Source organism: Phascolarctos cinereus, unplaced genomic scaffold, assembly GCF_003287225.1.
Source record: "Phascolarctos cinereus isolate Bilbo 61053 unplaced genomic scaffold, phaCin_HiC Scaffold_726;HRSCAF=1367, whole genome shotgun sequence".
Classification (NCBI taxonomy): domain Eukaryota; kingdom Metazoa; phylum Chordata; class Mammalia; order Diprotodontia; family Phascolarctidae; genus Phascolarctos; species Phascolarctos cinereus.
The window spans coordinates 315,744,456-315,763,271 of NW_027556098.1; the positions used below are offsets into that span (position 1 = coordinate 315,744,456).

At 46.0% G+C, this 18,816-nt stretch overlaps 1 protein-coding gene across 4 annotated transcripts; it reads left to right on the plus strand.

Moving 5' to 3' along the window:
- Nucleotides 1-1,293: 1,293 nt before the first annotated feature.
- NEU3 (neuraminidase 3) lies at nt 1,294-16,028 on the plus strand. 4 transcript variants are annotated; one of them, XR_013487783.1, is made up of 5 exons: nt 1,294-1,434; nt 7,295-7,506; nt 10,869-11,406; nt 11,872-12,007; nt 15,939-16,020. XR_013487783.1 is itself a non-coding variant. In XM_020989565.2 (4 exons), exons 1-4 carry the CDS (start codon nt 7,060-7,062, stop codon nt 15,941-15,943), a joined length of 792 nt encoding a protein of 263 aa, XP_020845224.1. In that variant the 5' UTR covers nt 1,766-7,059; the 3' UTR covers nt 15,944-16,028. The 4 variants fall into 4 exon arrangements, 1 of the variants encoding a protein (XP_020845224.1); XR_013487782.1 differs by having other exon boundaries at nt 1,295-1,655; XR_013487781.1 differs by lacking the exon at nt 1,294-1,434 and adding an exon at nt 1,765-7,096.
- Nucleotides 16,029-18,816: the final 2,788 nt, after the last annotated feature.

Below are 18,816 nucleotides of genomic sequence, written 5' to 3' on the forward strand. Positions count from 1 at the left end.
GTTTGGCTATCAGGTAGAGCATATGAAGGGGAAGCCCAGGGAGAGAGAATGTAGGAAGGGGAACGAGGGCCTTGAATGCTAGGTTTAGAATTTGGTTCTATAGGCCACAGGGAGTCAGGATTTTGACAAGGGACAGTGAGAAGTGATGGGATCAGAGACTTAATCAAATTGCAACTATACACTAATATCTAGGATTGTGGCAGATGCTCTTGAACTTGTAGGTTGACCTGAGCGGGGCTGTACTTTAAAATAGTTCTAGAAACTTTGCCCAGGGCGATAACCTTCGTGGGTTGCTGCCACAACATAAATGGCTTGCCTGGGGAGATGGGGCAACCAGGGACTGCAATAAGTGGCCTGTCAGGAAGTGGTGGGGTCAGCTGAATTGGGCCAGGGTGACCTAAGAGAGACAGTATACCTTAGGTAGGCCTGCTGAAGGTCATGCTTCGCTGGGGTTACCTCTGCCTCTCGACAGGGGCCTTGTCTTTGTTTTGCCGTTTCTGGCATCTCAGATTTTCCTAAGCAGGAGGGGAGTGGGAGTGAAGTGAGCTTGAGGACTGGAAAAAATCTGAGGGCTTCCTCCTCATTCATCAGCTGGTCATAGGACCAAGGACCTTTGTTCTGGAAGTGGGGATGGAGGGGGACTTGTCAGACCACCAGTCAGAAAGAATGCTATATTTGGGAATCAGGAGACTTGGGTTCTAGTCTCTGCTCTGACACTAGGTCTCTTCCCCTGTAAAATGACCTCTGAAAAATGAAGTGGGAGGGCACATGTTCTCCAAAGTCCCTTTGACCGCTCTGTAAATCAGTAAGTAAATAAGTCAATGAAAATCAGTAAGATTTAAATAATTAAGAAAATAGAATGTCAGAGCTAGAATACACCGTAGAACACAAGATCAGAGCTAGAATGCACCTTAGAACACAGAATGTCAGAGCTGGGAGGGTTCTAGAACAGGGAATGTCAGAGCTGGAAGGGATTTCTAAGCAGAGAATGTGAGAGCAGCCGCCTATGAACTAGATTCTAATCCAGGACCTGCCTGACGGAGGGCAAAACCGACCCGAGAGGCTTAGTTACTTGGCCAAGATCCCACTGGTCCTAAACTCCCAATCGGAGCTTTCCACGTCTGCACCCTCCCCGCTGCCGGCTCTCCTGCACATTTGCTCCAGAGCACGCGGCAACTTTTGTTTAGGCCCCCGGGGGCGGGGTGGGGGAGAGGGGAGAGAGGAGAGGGGGGCGGGGCGGGCAGGAAGCGGGAGGTTTAAGGCCAGGCGCGCAGGGAGACCGCTGCTCCTCCCACGCTCCACCCGGCTGCTGCCCGGAGAGGTCACGAGGGACGCTGCTTCCCCGTGCGCATGCTCAGCATTCTGCATAAAGCCTCCTGCCTGGGGTCCGCGGCTCGGTAGTCCGGCTAGGCTCGGCCTGGGGCTGGCTCTGTGGTCGGTCTTTCCTCAGTCTTCTCTCCCACCACTTTGTCTCTCCCATTTCTGGATCTCTTCCCCCCTGTCTTCCCAGGCTCACTTGGAGTCTTTCAGGACTTCGTGTCTGCCGCGCTCGACCTGTTCCCCCTGCCCCTCCTCCCCGCCTGCCCCAGGCCGGGTCACGCTCCTCCTCTATCCTCGGCCAAGTCCAGAGCCTGGGGGCCGGCCTGGGGCTCCCGGTGAGCTGGACGTACGGGGGTGGCTGGGGGGCGTGGGGATAGAATGCGGGGCGGGGGGGGGTTGGGGAAAACATGCAGGGGACGAGGGTAGAGGAGGGGGAAGGGAGGTGCGAGGTCGGGAGTGGAATGTGGGGTGGTATGGGAGTGCCGCCTGGGACAACCTGCAATCAGATTTGCAAATGACTCGAGGAACTAGAATTTATAAAGTTAGTAATGGCTTAGACCTTAGAAGCGGGAAGGTTTGTCAGAGCTGGGCGAGACCTTAGAACAGGGAATGTCAGAGCCAAAAGGCCCTTAGAATAGAGAGTGTCAGGGCTGGAAAGGGCTTTAGATACCATTGAAGACCATAGTTCTTGAGAAACTTAGACCTAGAAGACTGCAGTAGAGCTTAACTTCCTTTTGAGTCCAGCACTCTTTCTACTCTCAGGCTACGACTTTTAGCTTATACAAATCAGTATCTTTGAGTTTGTGTCCAAGCCCCAGCTTCTTCCTCTATTCTTTCCTCTCTCTCCAGTCTCCCAAAGAAATATCATCTGATGTTATTAAAATTTTAGTTTTAGTTCTTAGGAGAATTGAGTGGGGGAAGTAGAGAAGAGAAAGCCAAGTGATGCCTGGCATAGGATCAGTGTTCCCTGGCCCATTGCATCAGTTTCATCTTGAGGTGGTTAAGTGTGGGCCAGTTTTTCCGTAGGAGAGCTCCAGGGCTCTTGAGGACTCTTAATATTTCCATTCTGTTTATGAAGTGCTATGCTGTGTACACAAAGATATCCACCAGCCTGGCTCTGAAGGAATTTACTATGTAAAGGGGATGAAGACCCACCCCGGCACATTACCTACTATAGAAAGGAGAGGGAGATAAGTACAAAGGAGAGTTTCAGGTAAAGTGCTATTGAAAATCTGAGGAGGAGGAGAGAATTTTCCAAGAGGAGTGAGAAGGAATCTTAGAGTTCGATTACTGTAATACCCTACATTTTTAAGGCTAATATTACCTGATATTTTTATAGTGCTTCAAGGTTTGCAAAGTATTTTGCTTCCATTATCTCATTTGAGCTTCCCAACAAACCTGTGTGAGATATTATGAATATTATATTTTAATTTTTTTTTTCAGTTTTACAGATGAAGAAACTGAGACATTTAAAGGCTGCTACCTGCCCAGGGGCAAAACCAAAACCATGTCCTGTAATTCCAAATCCAGTGGTTTTCCCAGTGTACCACTGTGGATATTCCATTGAGGTCCCTCCCTCTCCAGACCTTGGCATCCATTCCACCTCCAAATCTATGATCTTTATTATGATCCTATACTCCACTAGTCGAGCTTCATGATATGGAAAATGTGGCACCTCTCTGTTCTTGAAGGGAAAGACCTGAACGTGTAGAAATATCAGCCACTTTAAAATTTGTAAGAGTGATTTGCTCACAACAGTACTATGAGGTAGGTGGCATAGTATTATTATCCCAGTTTTACAGGATGCCGTGCCCAAGATCTTGCACCTAGTAAGAGACAGAAACAGGTCATTGTACCCCTTCGTTAAGCTATAGCTGCCTCCGCTGAAGCATATTTTATTCAGTGACCAATAGAGAACCGTTGTAGTTTTTTTGAGCAAGGGAATGATATAGGTAGACCTCTGCATTAGGAAGATAACATGCATTACAGAGGAGGGAGAGGCAGGGAGCCGAGCTCTTGTTGTTACAATCACATAGAAACACTGCAAATACAACAGATTTAACCAGACACTAACAGCTTGAGGTAGTGTGGTGGATAGAGCGCTAGGCCTGGAGTCAGGAAGACCTGAGTTCAAATGTGGCCTCAGACATTTACTAGCTGTGTGACCCTGGGCAGGTCACTTAACCTTCAGTTAAGCCTCAGTTTCTTCATCTGCAAAATAAGCTGGAGAAGGAAATGGCAAATTACTCCAGTATCTCTGCCAAGAAAACCGTAAATGGGGTCATGAAGAGTCAGACATGACTGAACAACAACTAATTTGTTACTTGTCCAAACAAATTGGCTTGTGTCCAAGCAAAGTGTCCCTTGTCTCCCTCAACCCCTACTGGGTATGTACATCCTAAGTAGCTGCTTACTCCTGGTTCTCTCTGTAGTCCTGGGAATATGTTGGCTTATACTTAGCACTATCTTTATTTGTTTGCATGAATTCTAGGTCACTTTCTTCCAATGTACCCCATCTCCTTTAAATATTTAGTTGGTCTTTTCTGGTTAGTTTTAAGTTCAAAAGTGTTTCCCTTCATTGCTCTCTCTGTGTTCTGAGCCAAGTAAGTCACAAGTGTGTCCACTGCACTCTTTTTATGATAATAGGGTTTCTAGCAAATGTCTGGGTAGTTGACAGTGAATGAAAGAAACCTCTCCTGTTGTAGGGTCCTCGGAGTTGGAATTAACCTTAGAGGTCTTCCAGTCCGTCCAGGAATTCCCTTCATATAGATTTAGAGCCAGAAGGGAATTCTGAGGGCCAAACCCTTCATTTTACAGCTGGAGAGGCTGAGTATCTTGGATAAAGGCACACAGGGAAAAAGGAGAAGTGGAGCTTATACACACTCTTCTGACTACCCACCCCGTACTCTTTCCACTGCACCTCCTTGCTGGAAGGCATTGAGGGGGATTCAGGAAGATACTTTAGGCTAATAATCGGGGATGGCTGGTGGGGAACCCATTCCATGTACAGGGCCAGGAGAGAGCAGGCTGTGATGAAGGAACAGCAGGTGTATAATTTGCTAGTGTGTAGAAGAATGTGTGAAGAGGAGTGGGAGGGAAATATGGCTGGAGAAGGAGGTAAGTCAGAACCAGATGAGGGCCTTAAACACTAGGTTCAAGAGCATATTTCATTCATTAAGTAATAGAGAGCCACTGATATAGGAAGACCTGCATTAGGAAGATAAATGGATTATAGAGGAGAGAGAACAGAGTCAGGGAGACTAGCTCTTGAAGTTGTGCCATGTAGAAATAACTCCATTATCACATTTCCTTAATAGATATCTGAAGACTTGGAATTCTGGGAATTCATTCATTGGTTCAACAGCGATTAAATGCCTCCCAGATATAAAACCCTGCTAGGTATTGGGAAACATACAAAGTTCAGATGGGACATTACCTCTGACTTCATTGGGCTTGTTTATAGTTTAGCAGGGGAATAAAATACATACAAAAAGATGCAATACTGTATAATTTCTCTTGTGCCAACTATAATATAATAAGGCCCTATTGGGTGGCAAAGAATAGTTCAGTATACTGGGGTGCAGAGGGGTGTGAGACGAGGCTTTCTTGCCACGTTGCCTTTGCTGCTATTTTCTGTGCCTGGGAATTCTCTTCCCTCTACATTGTCTGTCCTCATCCTTTAAAGCTTAATTCAAATGCCACCTCCTTCAGGAAGCCCTTCCACTTTGTTGGTAAAGACCTTGTTTCCCTCAGACCTGGAATGGTATTTTGCTTGCACTCCACTCTTCATACATTATGTGTATATGTGTCTCATCCTTCTAAAGAGTCTGTTTATATATAGTGCTTTTGGGTTTCCAAAGTATTTTACATCCAGTATTCTATATGATTCTCTGAACCTCCTGAATTACTTAGTGCAGAGATCATCATCCCTTTTTTATGAGTCAGAAAATTGAATGTCTTGGTCAAGTTTGGCAGAGCCTAGATTCAAACTCATGTGTTCTCCCACCAAATCTCTGGCTTTTCTACTATGCTATTTAGGTGCCCCTGTTAGACTGTAAATTCCATGTAGAGAGGTCCCAGGTCCTTTTAAGCTGCCAATCTTCAGCATCTCTCTATGCTTTGTATTTCCTACACTGGTGAAATCAGCAATTTGCTTACAATTGGTGCATGATAAGTGTTACTGACTTGAATTCAACAGTATGATGTTGGGAGATGGGAAAGGTGTGTTCAGAAGATAGCTGAAGTGTTTGAAATGAAGGTGGAGGGGAGTAGTATGCGAAAGGTTTGGAGGGCCTTGAATGTCAGGAAGAAAAATTAGGACTTTATTTGGCAGGTAATAAGAAGTCATGTGTTTGAAAGATTTTTTTTTTCCCCATCTGAAACACTTTTTCCCTTCTACCCTCTCTCTAACTCAGGAAGGTGGTCTCTCTGCCATTAGTAGTTTCCTCTTGCCTTGAGATAAGTTGCAGGCTGGTCAGCAGAGAGGTTATTTCCCAACCTGGCATTTAGTTTGTTGAACACACTGGGCTGATTGATAGGACCCTTAAGTAGCTAGACATCTCTGAAAGTTGCTAGCTCGTATTCCCTGGGAAAAGGAAAAAAAAGAACATTCAAATTTGAGAGGTGGAAGAGACATTGGAAGATAGAATATAGAATGCTGGAACAGGAAGTGACCTTACAACAGAGACCTTAACCGTTAAGAGTTGGAAGAGAGATAGAATTAGAGTTACAAGAGCTATTTTTATCTGTGACTTGGATGAAGGCATTGTGCTTATAAAATCGACAGATGATGCAACCCTGGGAGGCACAGGTAGTATGTAGGACCATAAAATCAGGATCCAAAATAGTCTTAACAGACTAGGACAATAAAATTGAATCAAGAGGAGTGTAAAGTCCTGCACATGAGTTTAAAACATCAACTGTATGAGTTGAGGGATGGGAGAGAGGTGGCTAGAAAGCAGATCCTCTGAAAGAGACCTAGGAGTCTTAGTTAACTTCAGGCTTTAATAGGAGTCAGCAATGAGACAAGGTAGCACAATTCTAACTTGGTATTATATCGTATTGTTAGAACCAGAGCATGTGGACCAAGGAAAGTGCTAGTCCTTCTGTCTTCTGTTTTGGTAAGACCATAGAATGTGGTACTGGAGAAAGGGATCTGTCTAGAAATAAGTGAAAATGTCTTACAGGATGGTGACTTCCCTGTCATTCTAGGTCTTCAAGCTGAGGCTGGACGCTGCAGGGGAATTCCTAGACACGCTATGATGTCCATTCTGATTTTGAGAGTCTTTGTTTCTTTGTAGAAAACTTAGTTGCTATCAGGGCAGATTTTTCAGAGCTAATAGAAGTCTTCTAGCCTGCTAATTTTTTAAATGACATTTTCTAAAGCAGAGGAGAGAGATAGCAGAGTAGGAGCTTGAGGAAATAAGATCACTACAATAGATTCTGGCAGTAATTGGTGTTGTGTGGTCTAAGCTTTCACTAGCATGCAGGATGATTGAGGATGGAATGATATATTGAGGCATTGAAAGATCAGCAGAACTGGTTCTTGGTGACTTCAGATCCTCAATGATTATATGGTCTAGTTGAAAGAACTCTGGATTTGGAGTAGGAGAATTTGGATTGAATCTATGGCTCTTATTCCCTGTGGGACAATGGGAAAGCACTTTCCCTTTCTGTACACTGAGGGCTGGAGAGGCCTCCTCTGTAAAATGAGGCACTTCACTTGTGACCTCGAAGAAAATGAGAAGTGTAGGCCCGAATCCCTGCTCTGGAGACGGTAAGCAATAAGGTGTCCACATGGGCATGAGCATTCACCCACACCTATTCTCTGTCTCTCTCTTTGTGTCTCTCTTCCTCTCGCCCTCCCTCACTTCCTCGATTTCTCCTTCTTTTCCTCTCTACTTCTCTCCCTTCCCCTCACCTTCCTTGTCCCTCTCTGTCTCTTTCAGCTGCCTTTTCTGCTTTTTTTTACCAGGGGCCATGGAAGAAAGAACATCGTGCTGTTCCAGTACCACCCTGTTCCATCAGGAAGGAGTGAGTGGGATTACATATCGGATCCCAGCACTGCTCTATATCCCACCAGCCCGGGTATTGCTGGCCTTTGCAGAGAAGCGTTCCACAGTAGATGATACAGATGCACTTTATCTGGTGCTGCGACGAGGACAAAGGGTGGGCCATTCTTTGCAGGTAACTGATCCTTCCATTTTGGCAAGGCTTCTTGGAAATTTTTCTCTGAGGGTCTTCAAATAGAGAATGCTTGGAGGGACATAGAATGTTGAAGCTGGGAGGGAAGGGTCCTCTAGAGATTATTCATTCAGCCCTTTGTTATACCCGGAAGAGAACTATAAGCCTCTGAAGAAGTGGGTTTGGGGGGCAGCTGGGTGGTGCAGTAGATAGAGTTTCAGCCTTGGAGTCAGGAGGAACTGAGTTCATATACAGCCTCAGACACATAACACTTATTAGCTGTGTGACCCTGGGCAAGTCACTTAACCCCATCACCTAGCCAAAAAAGAAAAGAAGTAGGTCTGATCCCTCTCCTGGGAACTCTGGGGTCACATAGAGGAAGGAGGAATTCTAGTCCTTATCTTTCTTCTCACATTCCTGTCAAGGAAACAACCACATATGAGAGATTTTGGAGAAGACATTTGTACTGTAAGGGGGAACTAAGGTCCCTTTTAGCTGTAAGAGTCTAAGAACTTGTGAATCCCTGTGGGAGGAACTTGTCAAGAGGCTAGAGTACTCGCAGTGGGCCTTTTCCCAGGGGCAGGGCAGAGCCCAAAGCCAAGGGCCAACTGTTGGGTGTGTGATGACGAAGACTTTCTAGGTATTGCGGCAAGGGCCTTGGGGAACATCCAGACCAATGCTCCCTTGACAAATGAAGAAACAAAGAGCCCAAAGACAGTTCCAAACTAGTCAGCCTGTCAGAGGTTACACAGTAGCTAAGACAGCTGAAGTTTGAACCCAGGGCCTCTGAGTCCAAATCCAGTCCATGTCCACTGTCCTCATTGAATGAGTGAATGGGTTGTGTGCACAGATGAGTTGTGATGTGGGTTGTATTGGATATGACTGCAGAAGAGGGCGCTTAGTGCAGGAAAACCAGAATTCTTAAGGGTCTTTTGTCCTGTCCTCTTGCTTTTAAAGAACCAAACTACAAATCCCAGCATTTTTTCCCCTTACAGATTACAAGTGTCCGAATTTGTATCTCTGTCCTTGCACAGAATCATAATGTGTTAGATCTGGAAGGGACCTTAGAGATCATCTGATCTGACTGCTTATTTTATAGCTTAGGAAACTGAGACTCCTCTGGGAGGTGAATCATCCAAGGTCACAGCTTAAAATACAATGGAATGACAACAGCAGTATAGTAATCACATTTATATAGCACTTGGTAGATGCTCAGATTATCCTCGTTTTACAGATGAGAAAACTGAGACAAACAGGTTAAATGATTTGCCTAGAGTCACACAGCTGGTAAATGTCTGAGGCCTGAATTTGAACTCAGTTGTACATAAATATTGTTGTAGTTATTATTGTTATTTTCAGTACTGCTACCCACTACCACCACCACAACCACCACCACCACCATTTACACAGGCAAGTACATTCTCCTGTTTAATTAGAATATAACTCTAGTGCTGGAAGGAAGCCATGAGATATAGTAGAAGGTCCAGACTTGAAGTTTCCAGAGATATGTTTGAATGCCAGCTCTGTTGCTTTTAGGCTGTGTGACCTTGGATGGTTAACTTCCCCTCTTTTAGCCTCTGTTTCCTCAACTGTAAAGTGAGTAGTTATACCAGATGATCTCTAAAGTCCCTTCGAGATCTAATATATGATTCTAGGAAAGCACAGATTAGAGGTAGCCGGGTGGTGCAGCAGATAGAGCACTGAGCTGGAGTCAGGAAGACACTTACTTGCTAGGTGACCCTGGGGCAGGTCAATCTCTGTTTGCCTCAGTTTCCTCAACTGTAAAATGGGGCAAATAATAGCACCTACCTCCCAGGGTTTTTGTGAGGGTCAAATGAGATGATATTTGTAAAGCACTTAGCACAGTGTACTGTAGCATACAGTAGGAGCTTAATAAATGCTTGTTCCCTTTCCTTCCCCCGCAGGTCTGCCTTACTCCTCAAAACATATTCTTCCATCCAGTGACACTGTCATCCTGGCTATCCCGTAAACAAAACACTCTGTCTCCCAGCTCCAGGCATTCTCTCAGGCTGCTCCCCATGTCTGGAACGCTCTCCTTCCTCTGCTCTGACTACTGATCTCCCTGGCTTCCTTGAAGTCCCAACTAAAGTCTCACCTTCTAGGGGAAGCCTTCCCTAACCCCTCTTAATTCTAGTGCCTTCCCTTTGTTAACTGTTTCCTATTTGTCCTGCAGATAGCTAGCTGCATATGTTTGTTTGCATGTTGTCTCTCCCGTTCGATTGTCAGCTCCTTGAGGGCAGGGGCTGTCTTTTGCCTCTTTTTGTATCCCAAGCACTTAGCACAGTGCCTGTCACACAAGAAGTACTTAATAAATGTTTCTTGATTGACAGACTGTCCAGTGCTCTTACACCTCACCCACCCCCATATGCCCTGATCTGGTGACACTGGCCTCACTTCTGCCTCCCTGCCTTCCCTCGACTGTACATCCTCACTGTTGTCCTTCTTTCCTGGAATTCTCTGTCTCTTCTCCTCTCTACCTCTTGGCTTCCCTGAGGTCTCTGCTAAGAGGCCCACCTTGCACAAGAAGCCTGTCTTAGTCTCCCTAAATGTTAGTGTTTTCCTTCTCGCATTTCGCCCATCCAGTCTGTATCTTGTTTGTCCATAGTTGTTTGCCATGTTGTCTTCCCCTTTAAGCCATGACCTCCATGAGAGCAGGTGCTGAGTTTGTTTGTTTTGTTTTGTTTTTACCTTTCTTTGTATCCTCCATGCCTAGCACAGTGCCTGACATATAGTAAGAGCCTAATAAATGTTTGTGGATTTGATTTGCCACTTCCTGGCTGGATAACCTTGGGAAATTCACCAACGCCTTAGAGCTTTAGTTTCCTCAGTTATCTTCATTTTCAAGGCAGTATGGTGTGGTGGGAAGAGCCCTGGGTTTGGCAGGAAATCAGCTCTGATATTTACTAACAGCCTGAGTCTGGGGGTCTCTCTTCACCCCTCCTCATTCTTAAAGTGAGGATAATCGTCCTTGCGTTATTTACTTCAGGACCCCTTGTGGGGCAGGTGCTTTATCGCCTTTACAGCACTATAGAAATGTGAGCTAACCGTTATTAATAATAGCATTAATATTAGTGATTGCAATATTGCCTACACTATTTACATATTGTAAGGATGAAGTGGGATAATATGCTTTGTAAAAATATCCTATAAATGTAAGCTTTTTTTATTATAGCTTCCCTTCTTAACCTTTGTTTTTCTAGATGGAAGAGGCTTGCCTTTTATTTGGGTTTATTTTCAGTTAAACAAACAACAACTTTATTGTTTCAGCAGCCATTTCTTGAACGCTTGTAAGTCACGTCTCCTAGCCCTTTCCCATGCTCTCTCTTTTTCTCCCTTGTTCTTAGTGGGGGCCTCAGGTGTCCCTGATGGAGGCCACGTTACCTGGATTCCGCACCATGAACCCCTGCCCTGTATGGGAGCGGAAGAGTGGGCGGGTCTTTCTGTTCTTCATTTGTGTTCGCAACCACGTCACAGAGAGGCGGCAGATTTGTTCAGGGAAGAACGCTGCTCGACTGTGTTTTGTCTCCAGCGCAGACCACGGACATTCTTGGAGCCAGATCAAGGACTTGACTGAGCAGGTCCTTAGTGAGGACATAGAGCACTGGGCTACGTTTGCTGTGGGACCTGGCCATGGGGTCCAGCTACAGTCTGGGAGACTGGTCATCCCTGCCTATGCCTATCCCTCATCCCGCTGGTCCTGCCTGGGGCCCCCTCTCTGGTTCAGAGCCAGGCCCCATTCTCTGATGTTTTACAGTGATGACCTGGGTGCTACATGGAAACATGGGCAGCTCTTCCGATCTAGGCCAACCATAGAGTGTGAGGTTGCAGAAGTGATGAATTCGAGTGGCTGCCCAGTGTTATACTGCAGTGCCAGGACCCCTGGTAGGTATCGGGCTGAAGCACTCAGCACAGACCTGGGGGAACACTTTCAGAAACCTTCCCTGGTCCGGGAGCTACATGAGCCCCCGCATGGTTGCCAGGGAAGTGTTGTGAGCTTCAGGCCCAGGAGGGGCCTTCAGGAAGATGAAGCCCCAGATGGTGGCAGTGACCTCTCTAGCCAACCAGCATCTCTGGTCAGCACTGCTGGACCAGAGCAGAACAGTTACAAACCTCCAGGTTCATGGCTCATTTATTCACACCCAACGAGCAAGAGGTGTAGGATAGACCTGGGCATCTATCTGAACCAGGCCCCTCTGGAAACTGCTCGCTGGTCCCCACCTTGGATTCTCCACAGTGGGCCCAGTGGTTACTCCGACCTGGCTGCCCTCGAGGAGGGCTCGTTTGGGTGCTTGTTTGAGTGTGGGGAGAAGCATGAGTACGAACAGATCGCCTTTCATGTGTTCACAGACCAAGAACTTCTAAGTCACATTCAGGACAATTGCTCAGGCTCAGAGAGGGCCAGCTGCTCAAATGTAGACTAGCTTTGGCCACCACCCCCTGGTGAAAGGAGTGGAAACCACAGCTGCGTCTCTCTCATCTCAGGGTAACTGGGGGTGTGTGGGGGGGTGGCGTGTAGTAATAATAACATTTGTATATTGTTAATATCTACAAAGCATTTTATCGATATTATCTCATTTGACCCTCACGACAGCCCCACCCAGTAGCTGCTACTAGTTATTGTTCCCATTTTACAGGTGAGGAAACTGAGGCAAACAGCAGGTTAAATGAATAGTTACATGGCTATTAAATCTCTGAGGTCAGATTGGAACTTGGCTCTTCCTGACTCTAGGACCAGAGCTCTATCCAGCTGCCTCTAGGGAGATTTAGAAGTTAGAGTTATTCTGTATCTCTTTTCTGATTCTCACTTTGCCTGGCTGCTTCATGCATTTTATTCCTTATCTTCCTTCATCCCTTCTCCAAGTAGCAAAAGGGACTGATTGGCATTTTGCCAAGACCTGATGCTATGAAAAGTGCTGGATAGGGAGTCTCATTTCTGGTCCTTGCTCTGATGCTGATTCCTGTGCTGACTTGCATACGTTGTTTCTCCTCTCAGTGCCTCAGTGTCCCAGAGGTTCTTAAGATGCATAGACAGGAGCAAACACTGATAGTCTGAGAAGGAAAGAAATGAGCAAGCTGAACTCTGAAACTCTGAGTCCTCTCCTCATCCCTGTTGAGAGATGCAAGGGGCTTGGACAGTTCTGGCCCAGCCGTGACCTCCTGCATAATCAGTCTTTGGAGACAAGGATCTCAGTTGAGCCTGCAAGTATTTATTAAACTCCTCCTATATGAAACTCCTTGTATGTGCCCAGCACTGTGTCAAGAGTGATGGGTACAAAGAAAGACACAAGCAGTCCCTGCCCTCACATAGCTCATGTGAACAACTGTGTATGAACAAGCCATAGCCAGGACAGAGTGGAGATAATCACAGAGGGAAAGGGGACTGGGAGAGGCTTCTTGTACAAGGCGGGACCTCATCCAAGACTTGGCGAAGGGGTGAGCAGGGAGAGGATTCCAGGCATGGGAGATAATCAGGGACGTGGAGATGAGAGTCAGAGACGGCACATCTTGAGTGAAGAACAGCGAGCAGGCAAGCATCCCCAGATTGTAGAGTATGTGCAGGAGAGCGAGGGATAGGTAGGCTGGGAAGATAGGAAGAGGCTAGGATAGGAGCAGCTTTGGAACCACTTTAGGAAGGGCATCCCAAGGGCTGATTGGAGGATGGACCGGAGTGGGGAGAGACTGAGAACAACCTTTTGCAGTAAGAGGTGTGTGAGGTGATGAGTTGGGGAGAGAGGTGACCGGGGCAGAGTTGACAGGATTTGGCAAGAAATTGGATATAGGAGATAAGAGATGGGGAGGAGTCAAAGACCACCCCTTGGGTTATAATCTTGCCTCAGGCACTTCTAGCTGAGTGGCCCTGGGCAAGTCCCTTACCTCCTACACCTATAAAATGAGGAACCCAGTAATGTCCCTTACGTGATTGTTGTAAAGGAAACTAGGGTCACACTGCTCCCATTGTGTAACTTTTCTCATGCTCCAAGGTCATCTTACTCCCTTGAACTCCCTTCTTAATCTTTGCAGCTTTTTTCAAGCTTTCCTCTCTCCCACAGAAACTTTTCTTTCCTGCCTGGGGAAAAAGTAGGAACCTCGTTATCAGAGTGAGCTCTTCCCTGGCTCATTCATCCCTTTGGCCATGAGAGAGGGTGACTTCTTAAGAGGGTCTCATTTTAACAAGCTCAGATCAAGGGCAGCTGGGTGGTGCAATGGATAGAATGCCAGGCTTGGAGTCAGGAAGATCCGAGTTCAAATGCGACCGTAGATACTTACTAGCTGTGTGACCTTGGGCAAATCACTTAACCCTGTTTGCCTCAGTTTCCTCATCTGTAAAATGACCTGGAGAAGGAAATGGCCAACTACTCCAGTATCCTTGCCAAGCAGACATCAGATAGGGTCACAAGGAGTTGGACAGTACTCAACAGCAACAGCAGATCAAGGACTCTTCATCAGGTACTACAAAGGAAGAGAAGAGGAAGGAAGATTGAATGAGAAAATGGCATCTTTGAGAGAGTTGCTAGATAATAATGATGATAATCGCTGATGTTTGTATGACACTGTAAGGTGTGCCTGTAAGTGCTTTTTGTTCATTTTCTCCTCCAGATCTCAGTGAGGTAGGTAGGACAAGTATCACATTTGAAGGATGAGGACACTGAGGTTCAGACAGAAGAAGCCTCTTTTGTAATGTTGCTGTGCTCTGGGCTCCTTTCTAACTTTTTTGTGTTGTCTGTGGTTTTGTGAGACTTAACTGACAAATAAGTGATATGCCTTGTCTATTCCTTATACCTGACATCACTGAGTCTCCTTCCTCTGGCTACAGCTGGAATCCCAGCTTGGATCTGGCAGTTTCTTGGAACTTCACACTTGGTTTTCACACTCACATATCCATGTGAGCCAATCCCTGGGTATAATAAAATTTTGGCTTCCAGATACCCCACCCATGGCCTGGCCCACTGCCATCTGACCAGACCATTCATGCCCCGGCCTTACCAGGAGGTCTTAAGAGCAGTGTGGATCAGGCCTTAATTTAGGGGCATAGTGCAGCCTTTCAAAAACCAGGCCTTGCCCCAAAATATCTGCCTTCTGGCTTAAAATCTCACCATGAGAGATCAGTCAGTCACCAAACATTTGTTAATGCTTATCGTGTGTGTGCACCTTGCAAGCACTGTCCTAGGAATGCACAGAAAAACAGCAGTTCTGGCCTTGAGAAGCTTACATTCTTTCCTTCTGCTCCTGAAGGGGTTCCTCTTTAAGAGAGCCTTGTTACATATAGGTTACCCAAGAAGGGGTCAGAGGTGGACCTGTTTTTCTTTGGTGTCAGATGTAAGTGAGGAAACCCCTTTTACTGATGCAGTCTGCACCTGCTCTGTACCTCAGCCTTGAGTTCTGAGAGGTTAAAGGATTTCACTGAGCCGATGCGTGTTAGAGCTGAGCTTCTTGACCAAGGCCGTCTTTCTAGCTGCGAGGCTGCACTGCCCAGAGATGTCCACCTGACTCCTGGCTATCTCTACCTGAATGCCACCCTGGCACCTCACCCCTCTCAGGTCTGCTGATATTTTCACCATCTTCACAGTCGCTTACCTTGGAAACCTAAGGCTTGCTTGTGATTCTTAGCCTCCCAAACCCGTACATGTAATTAACTTCTAAGCCCTCTTCGCCTTCTGTGATCTTTCTTGCTTCCGTCCCCTCTCCTTCACTGTCCCCGGCAGTGTCAGTCCCTCTGTGCCCGTCACCTTGACCGTTATAAACAGCTTTCTGATGGCTGTTTGGTGTAGCACAAAGGGTATTGAATTTGTGAAACAAGGAACCCACTTTGAACCTCTGGTGTGTTTCTTGATGCCTGTGTGACCCTGCATAAGTCATTTCTTCTCTCGAGGACTTAATTTGTTTCTTTTGTGAAATGAAGGGGTTAGACTATAAGACCTATAAAGACCCTTCCAACTCTAGTCAGTGATCTTATGAATGGCTTTCCCTGCCTCCGGTGTCTGTTCCCTCCAGTCAGTTCTGCACATGCTGCCTAGGTTATCCCCCAAGCCCTCCAAGGGTCTAGCCCATGTTCTAACAGTTGCCTCTGCTCAGCATTTCTTCTCTCTTTCTGGAGATTGAACTAAGACTTTTGGGATATCCCTTTAAACCAAGAAGGCTCAACTCGAACCTAATTCAGAGACAGCTAGGTGGCTGAATGGGTAGAGAGCTGGGCCTGGAGTCAAAAAGACCCGAGTTCAAATCCAGCCTCGGGCACAGGCTGTATGACCCTGAGCAAATGACTTAACTTGTGTTTACATCAGCTTCCTCACCTGTGAGATGGGGTTAATAACAGCATCTACCTTGTGTGGGTTGTTGTGAGTATCAAATGAGACTGTTAAGCACTTGGCACAGTGCCTGACACTAGTAGGTACTTAATACGTTCTTGTTAACAGGCTGACACCCAGCAATTTCCCACATTAACCAGGAAGAAGGGCAGAATTGAAGAAGCCGGGCATGCCTTGCTTAAGGACAGCCTCTCCACAGAGGCTGATTGTTCTTCCTTCTGCTGCTGTGGACTGAAGAACATGATGCCTGAGGCCCAGTGACCTTTCTTGTTTTCTTTCCTCTGTTGTCCCTACCCACGGGTGCTCCTGTCACTGGGAGCCTTGCCTCAGGACTTCTCTTGTGTGAGTTAAAATGTGCTGTAATAAAGACGTAAGCTTGAAGCCTTACTAGACTACCCGACTCATTTTTGAAAATTTTTGCCACATCATCTCAAGAAAAGATTGGAACAGAGCCAGAATAATAATTATAATCTACTGCTCTGACCATGTCATTCTTCTCAAACACTCAGTGGCTCCCTATTGCCTAGAGAGTAGAGTAAAAACTCCTTCACCTTCTTTTACAGTCTGTCTCCAACCTCACTTTCTAACCCTATTTCACAGTCACCCACTTCACCTACTCTTGATTTAGCTGATGTCTAATTTGATCCGTCCTTTTTCTACCTCTGCATTTATGCCAACGTTCCTGCTTCCTCACTCCTGCCCATTAAAACCCTTTTCTCCCTTCAAAGCCCAGCTTAGGAGCCCCCTTCCCCATGGATCCTTCCCTGATTACCTACAGCTGAGAATGATTTCTCCCTCTTCAGAAATTCCTAGGGCACCTTCTCTGACTCTGCCGTTCACTTTTAGAACATTCCATAGTGTGTTGTAATTAGTTGGTTTTATATCGTAGCTTTCTGTTCGATTATAAGCTCCTTGGGAAGGATTACATCATTTCCCCACTTTTATAGGTCTGGCTCTGACCACCGGACTTTACGTTTAACGGCGTTCTTGTCCAGTAGAATTGAGTTGAGTTGAAGATTTTGTGGAGTTGAGGGAAGGAGCATGGCAGCCAGCCAAAATTCCAGGGTGACTGTGGGCAGGCAGAAACAGCGTAACAGAAAAGTTGAGCACCATTCTAGGAGGGACCTTAGGAAGTTCGCCGACTACCTCATGTTACAGATGAGGAAACAGACCAGCTCGGCTTGTGCCTCTCACATATTTAACTTCTGTTTTATGCGGACGGGGTCTGTGATTTCATTGCCATTTGTTGTTGTTTGGCCTTTGTTCTTGAAGAGGAACAGTGACGTCAGGAGGGTGATATCTTGACTTGCAAGCGAATTGGATTTAAGTGAGGTAAGGTGGATGGAGGGAACTCCCAGATGAGTAAACTCCCTCTAACAATGCAGGTTGGCACCTCTGCCCAGCATTGAAGGTAAAGAAGTTACTTGTCCAAGGTCACCTAGCCAGGATCCAAGGGAAGACTTTAACCCAGGTCTTGCTGGTTCTGAGGCCACGTCTCCATTGTGCTATGCGTGTTCTCTTTTGTATTATAATTGTGTACATGTCATGGGAGACTAAGATCCTGGAGTAGAACCCAAGTCTTCTCTTGACCAGTCCAGAGGCCTTTCGCTATACAGGGTGTCCCATAAATCTTTAGTGCAGTTTTAAGATGTTAAAGCTTAACATTGCACAAAGACTTTTTGGATACCCTTTACTAGACTGCCTTTTAAACCAACTGGCTTAAAGACAGCTGAAGCCTAATCCTACAAGAGAAAACCAGTCACTTTAGGTAAGGTCTGTTTGTGCTCATGTCTCCCCTTGGAATCTTGGGCTAGACCTTTATAACTTTCAAGTATGATGGCCAAATTCATCAGGATATATTAGAATGTTGTGTTGGGGGGGGAGGAGTTAGGGGGTGGGCTTGCATAGACTGCAAAGATTTTTGGGTTTTCACTCAGCTAGGCCCTCCCAAGTCTACTCTCCCTGCTTCCGAAACCATTTGATATTTCCTTGCCTTGAGATTAATTATTTAATTAATTGATTGAAATTAATTGGCAACTCAGAGGTTCCACACTCTCATCAAATTTAGTCCATTGCTTCGTCTTTCCCTTAGAGGGGGTATTCCATGAAGGAGTTTGTCTTCTGGTTTTTGAATGGTTTAGGGTATCTGAAATTATGATGAACTAACAAGAAACTCTGGACATGGAATCACAAGACTGGTTTTCAGTCCTTTTAAGTAAATCCCTCCTCTGCAGGGCTCAGCTGCCTCCCCTAATCTCCTAAAGGCCTTTCCAACCCTGGTGTTTTATGTTCTGAGGCCCCTTCCAGAGCTAATGCATTTCTACATGAGATCATTTCCAGTTCTACCAGTGTTCCAAAGTTCCTTCCAGCTATGGCATTCACCGTTCTAAGGCCCTTCCCAGCTTGATGTTGTTTTCTACGGTTCCTTCCAGTGTTGACATTCTGGGACATATGGTCACTTTACATATTAGTGTCTCTGATATTCAGTACAGTAAGAGTTTAGAAACAGAGCCATTCCAAACATAGACTCTTCGGTCACCACCTAGGCACAGAATCAGAAGTGAGAGCCTGTTGTACTGCCTCTACCTTATCTGTTTGAGAGAGCTTAGGGCTCCAAAGAGAAAATCAACAGCTGGTGTATTGACTTTGGGAAGTGTGACAAGGCCAGGGAAAGCTGGAGGCTGGGAGGCTTTCTGAATTTCGACACAGGACTGGCTTGCCAAGACTTCTCAGTGAAACAGGATAGCCACTTTTCCTGTCCCCACCCTAAACTTATCACCTGCATGTCACAGAATCTTAGGGCTGAAAGGAAGGGACCTCAGATGGCATCTAATCTAACCTGTTCCTGAATGGGGAATTTCCTGTTTTGTTGTTGATGTTCATTTATTTCAGTTATGTCTGACTCTTCATGACCCCATTTGGGGTTTTCTTGGCAACAATACTGGAGGGGTTTGTCATTTCCTCCAGCTCATTTTACACATGAGGA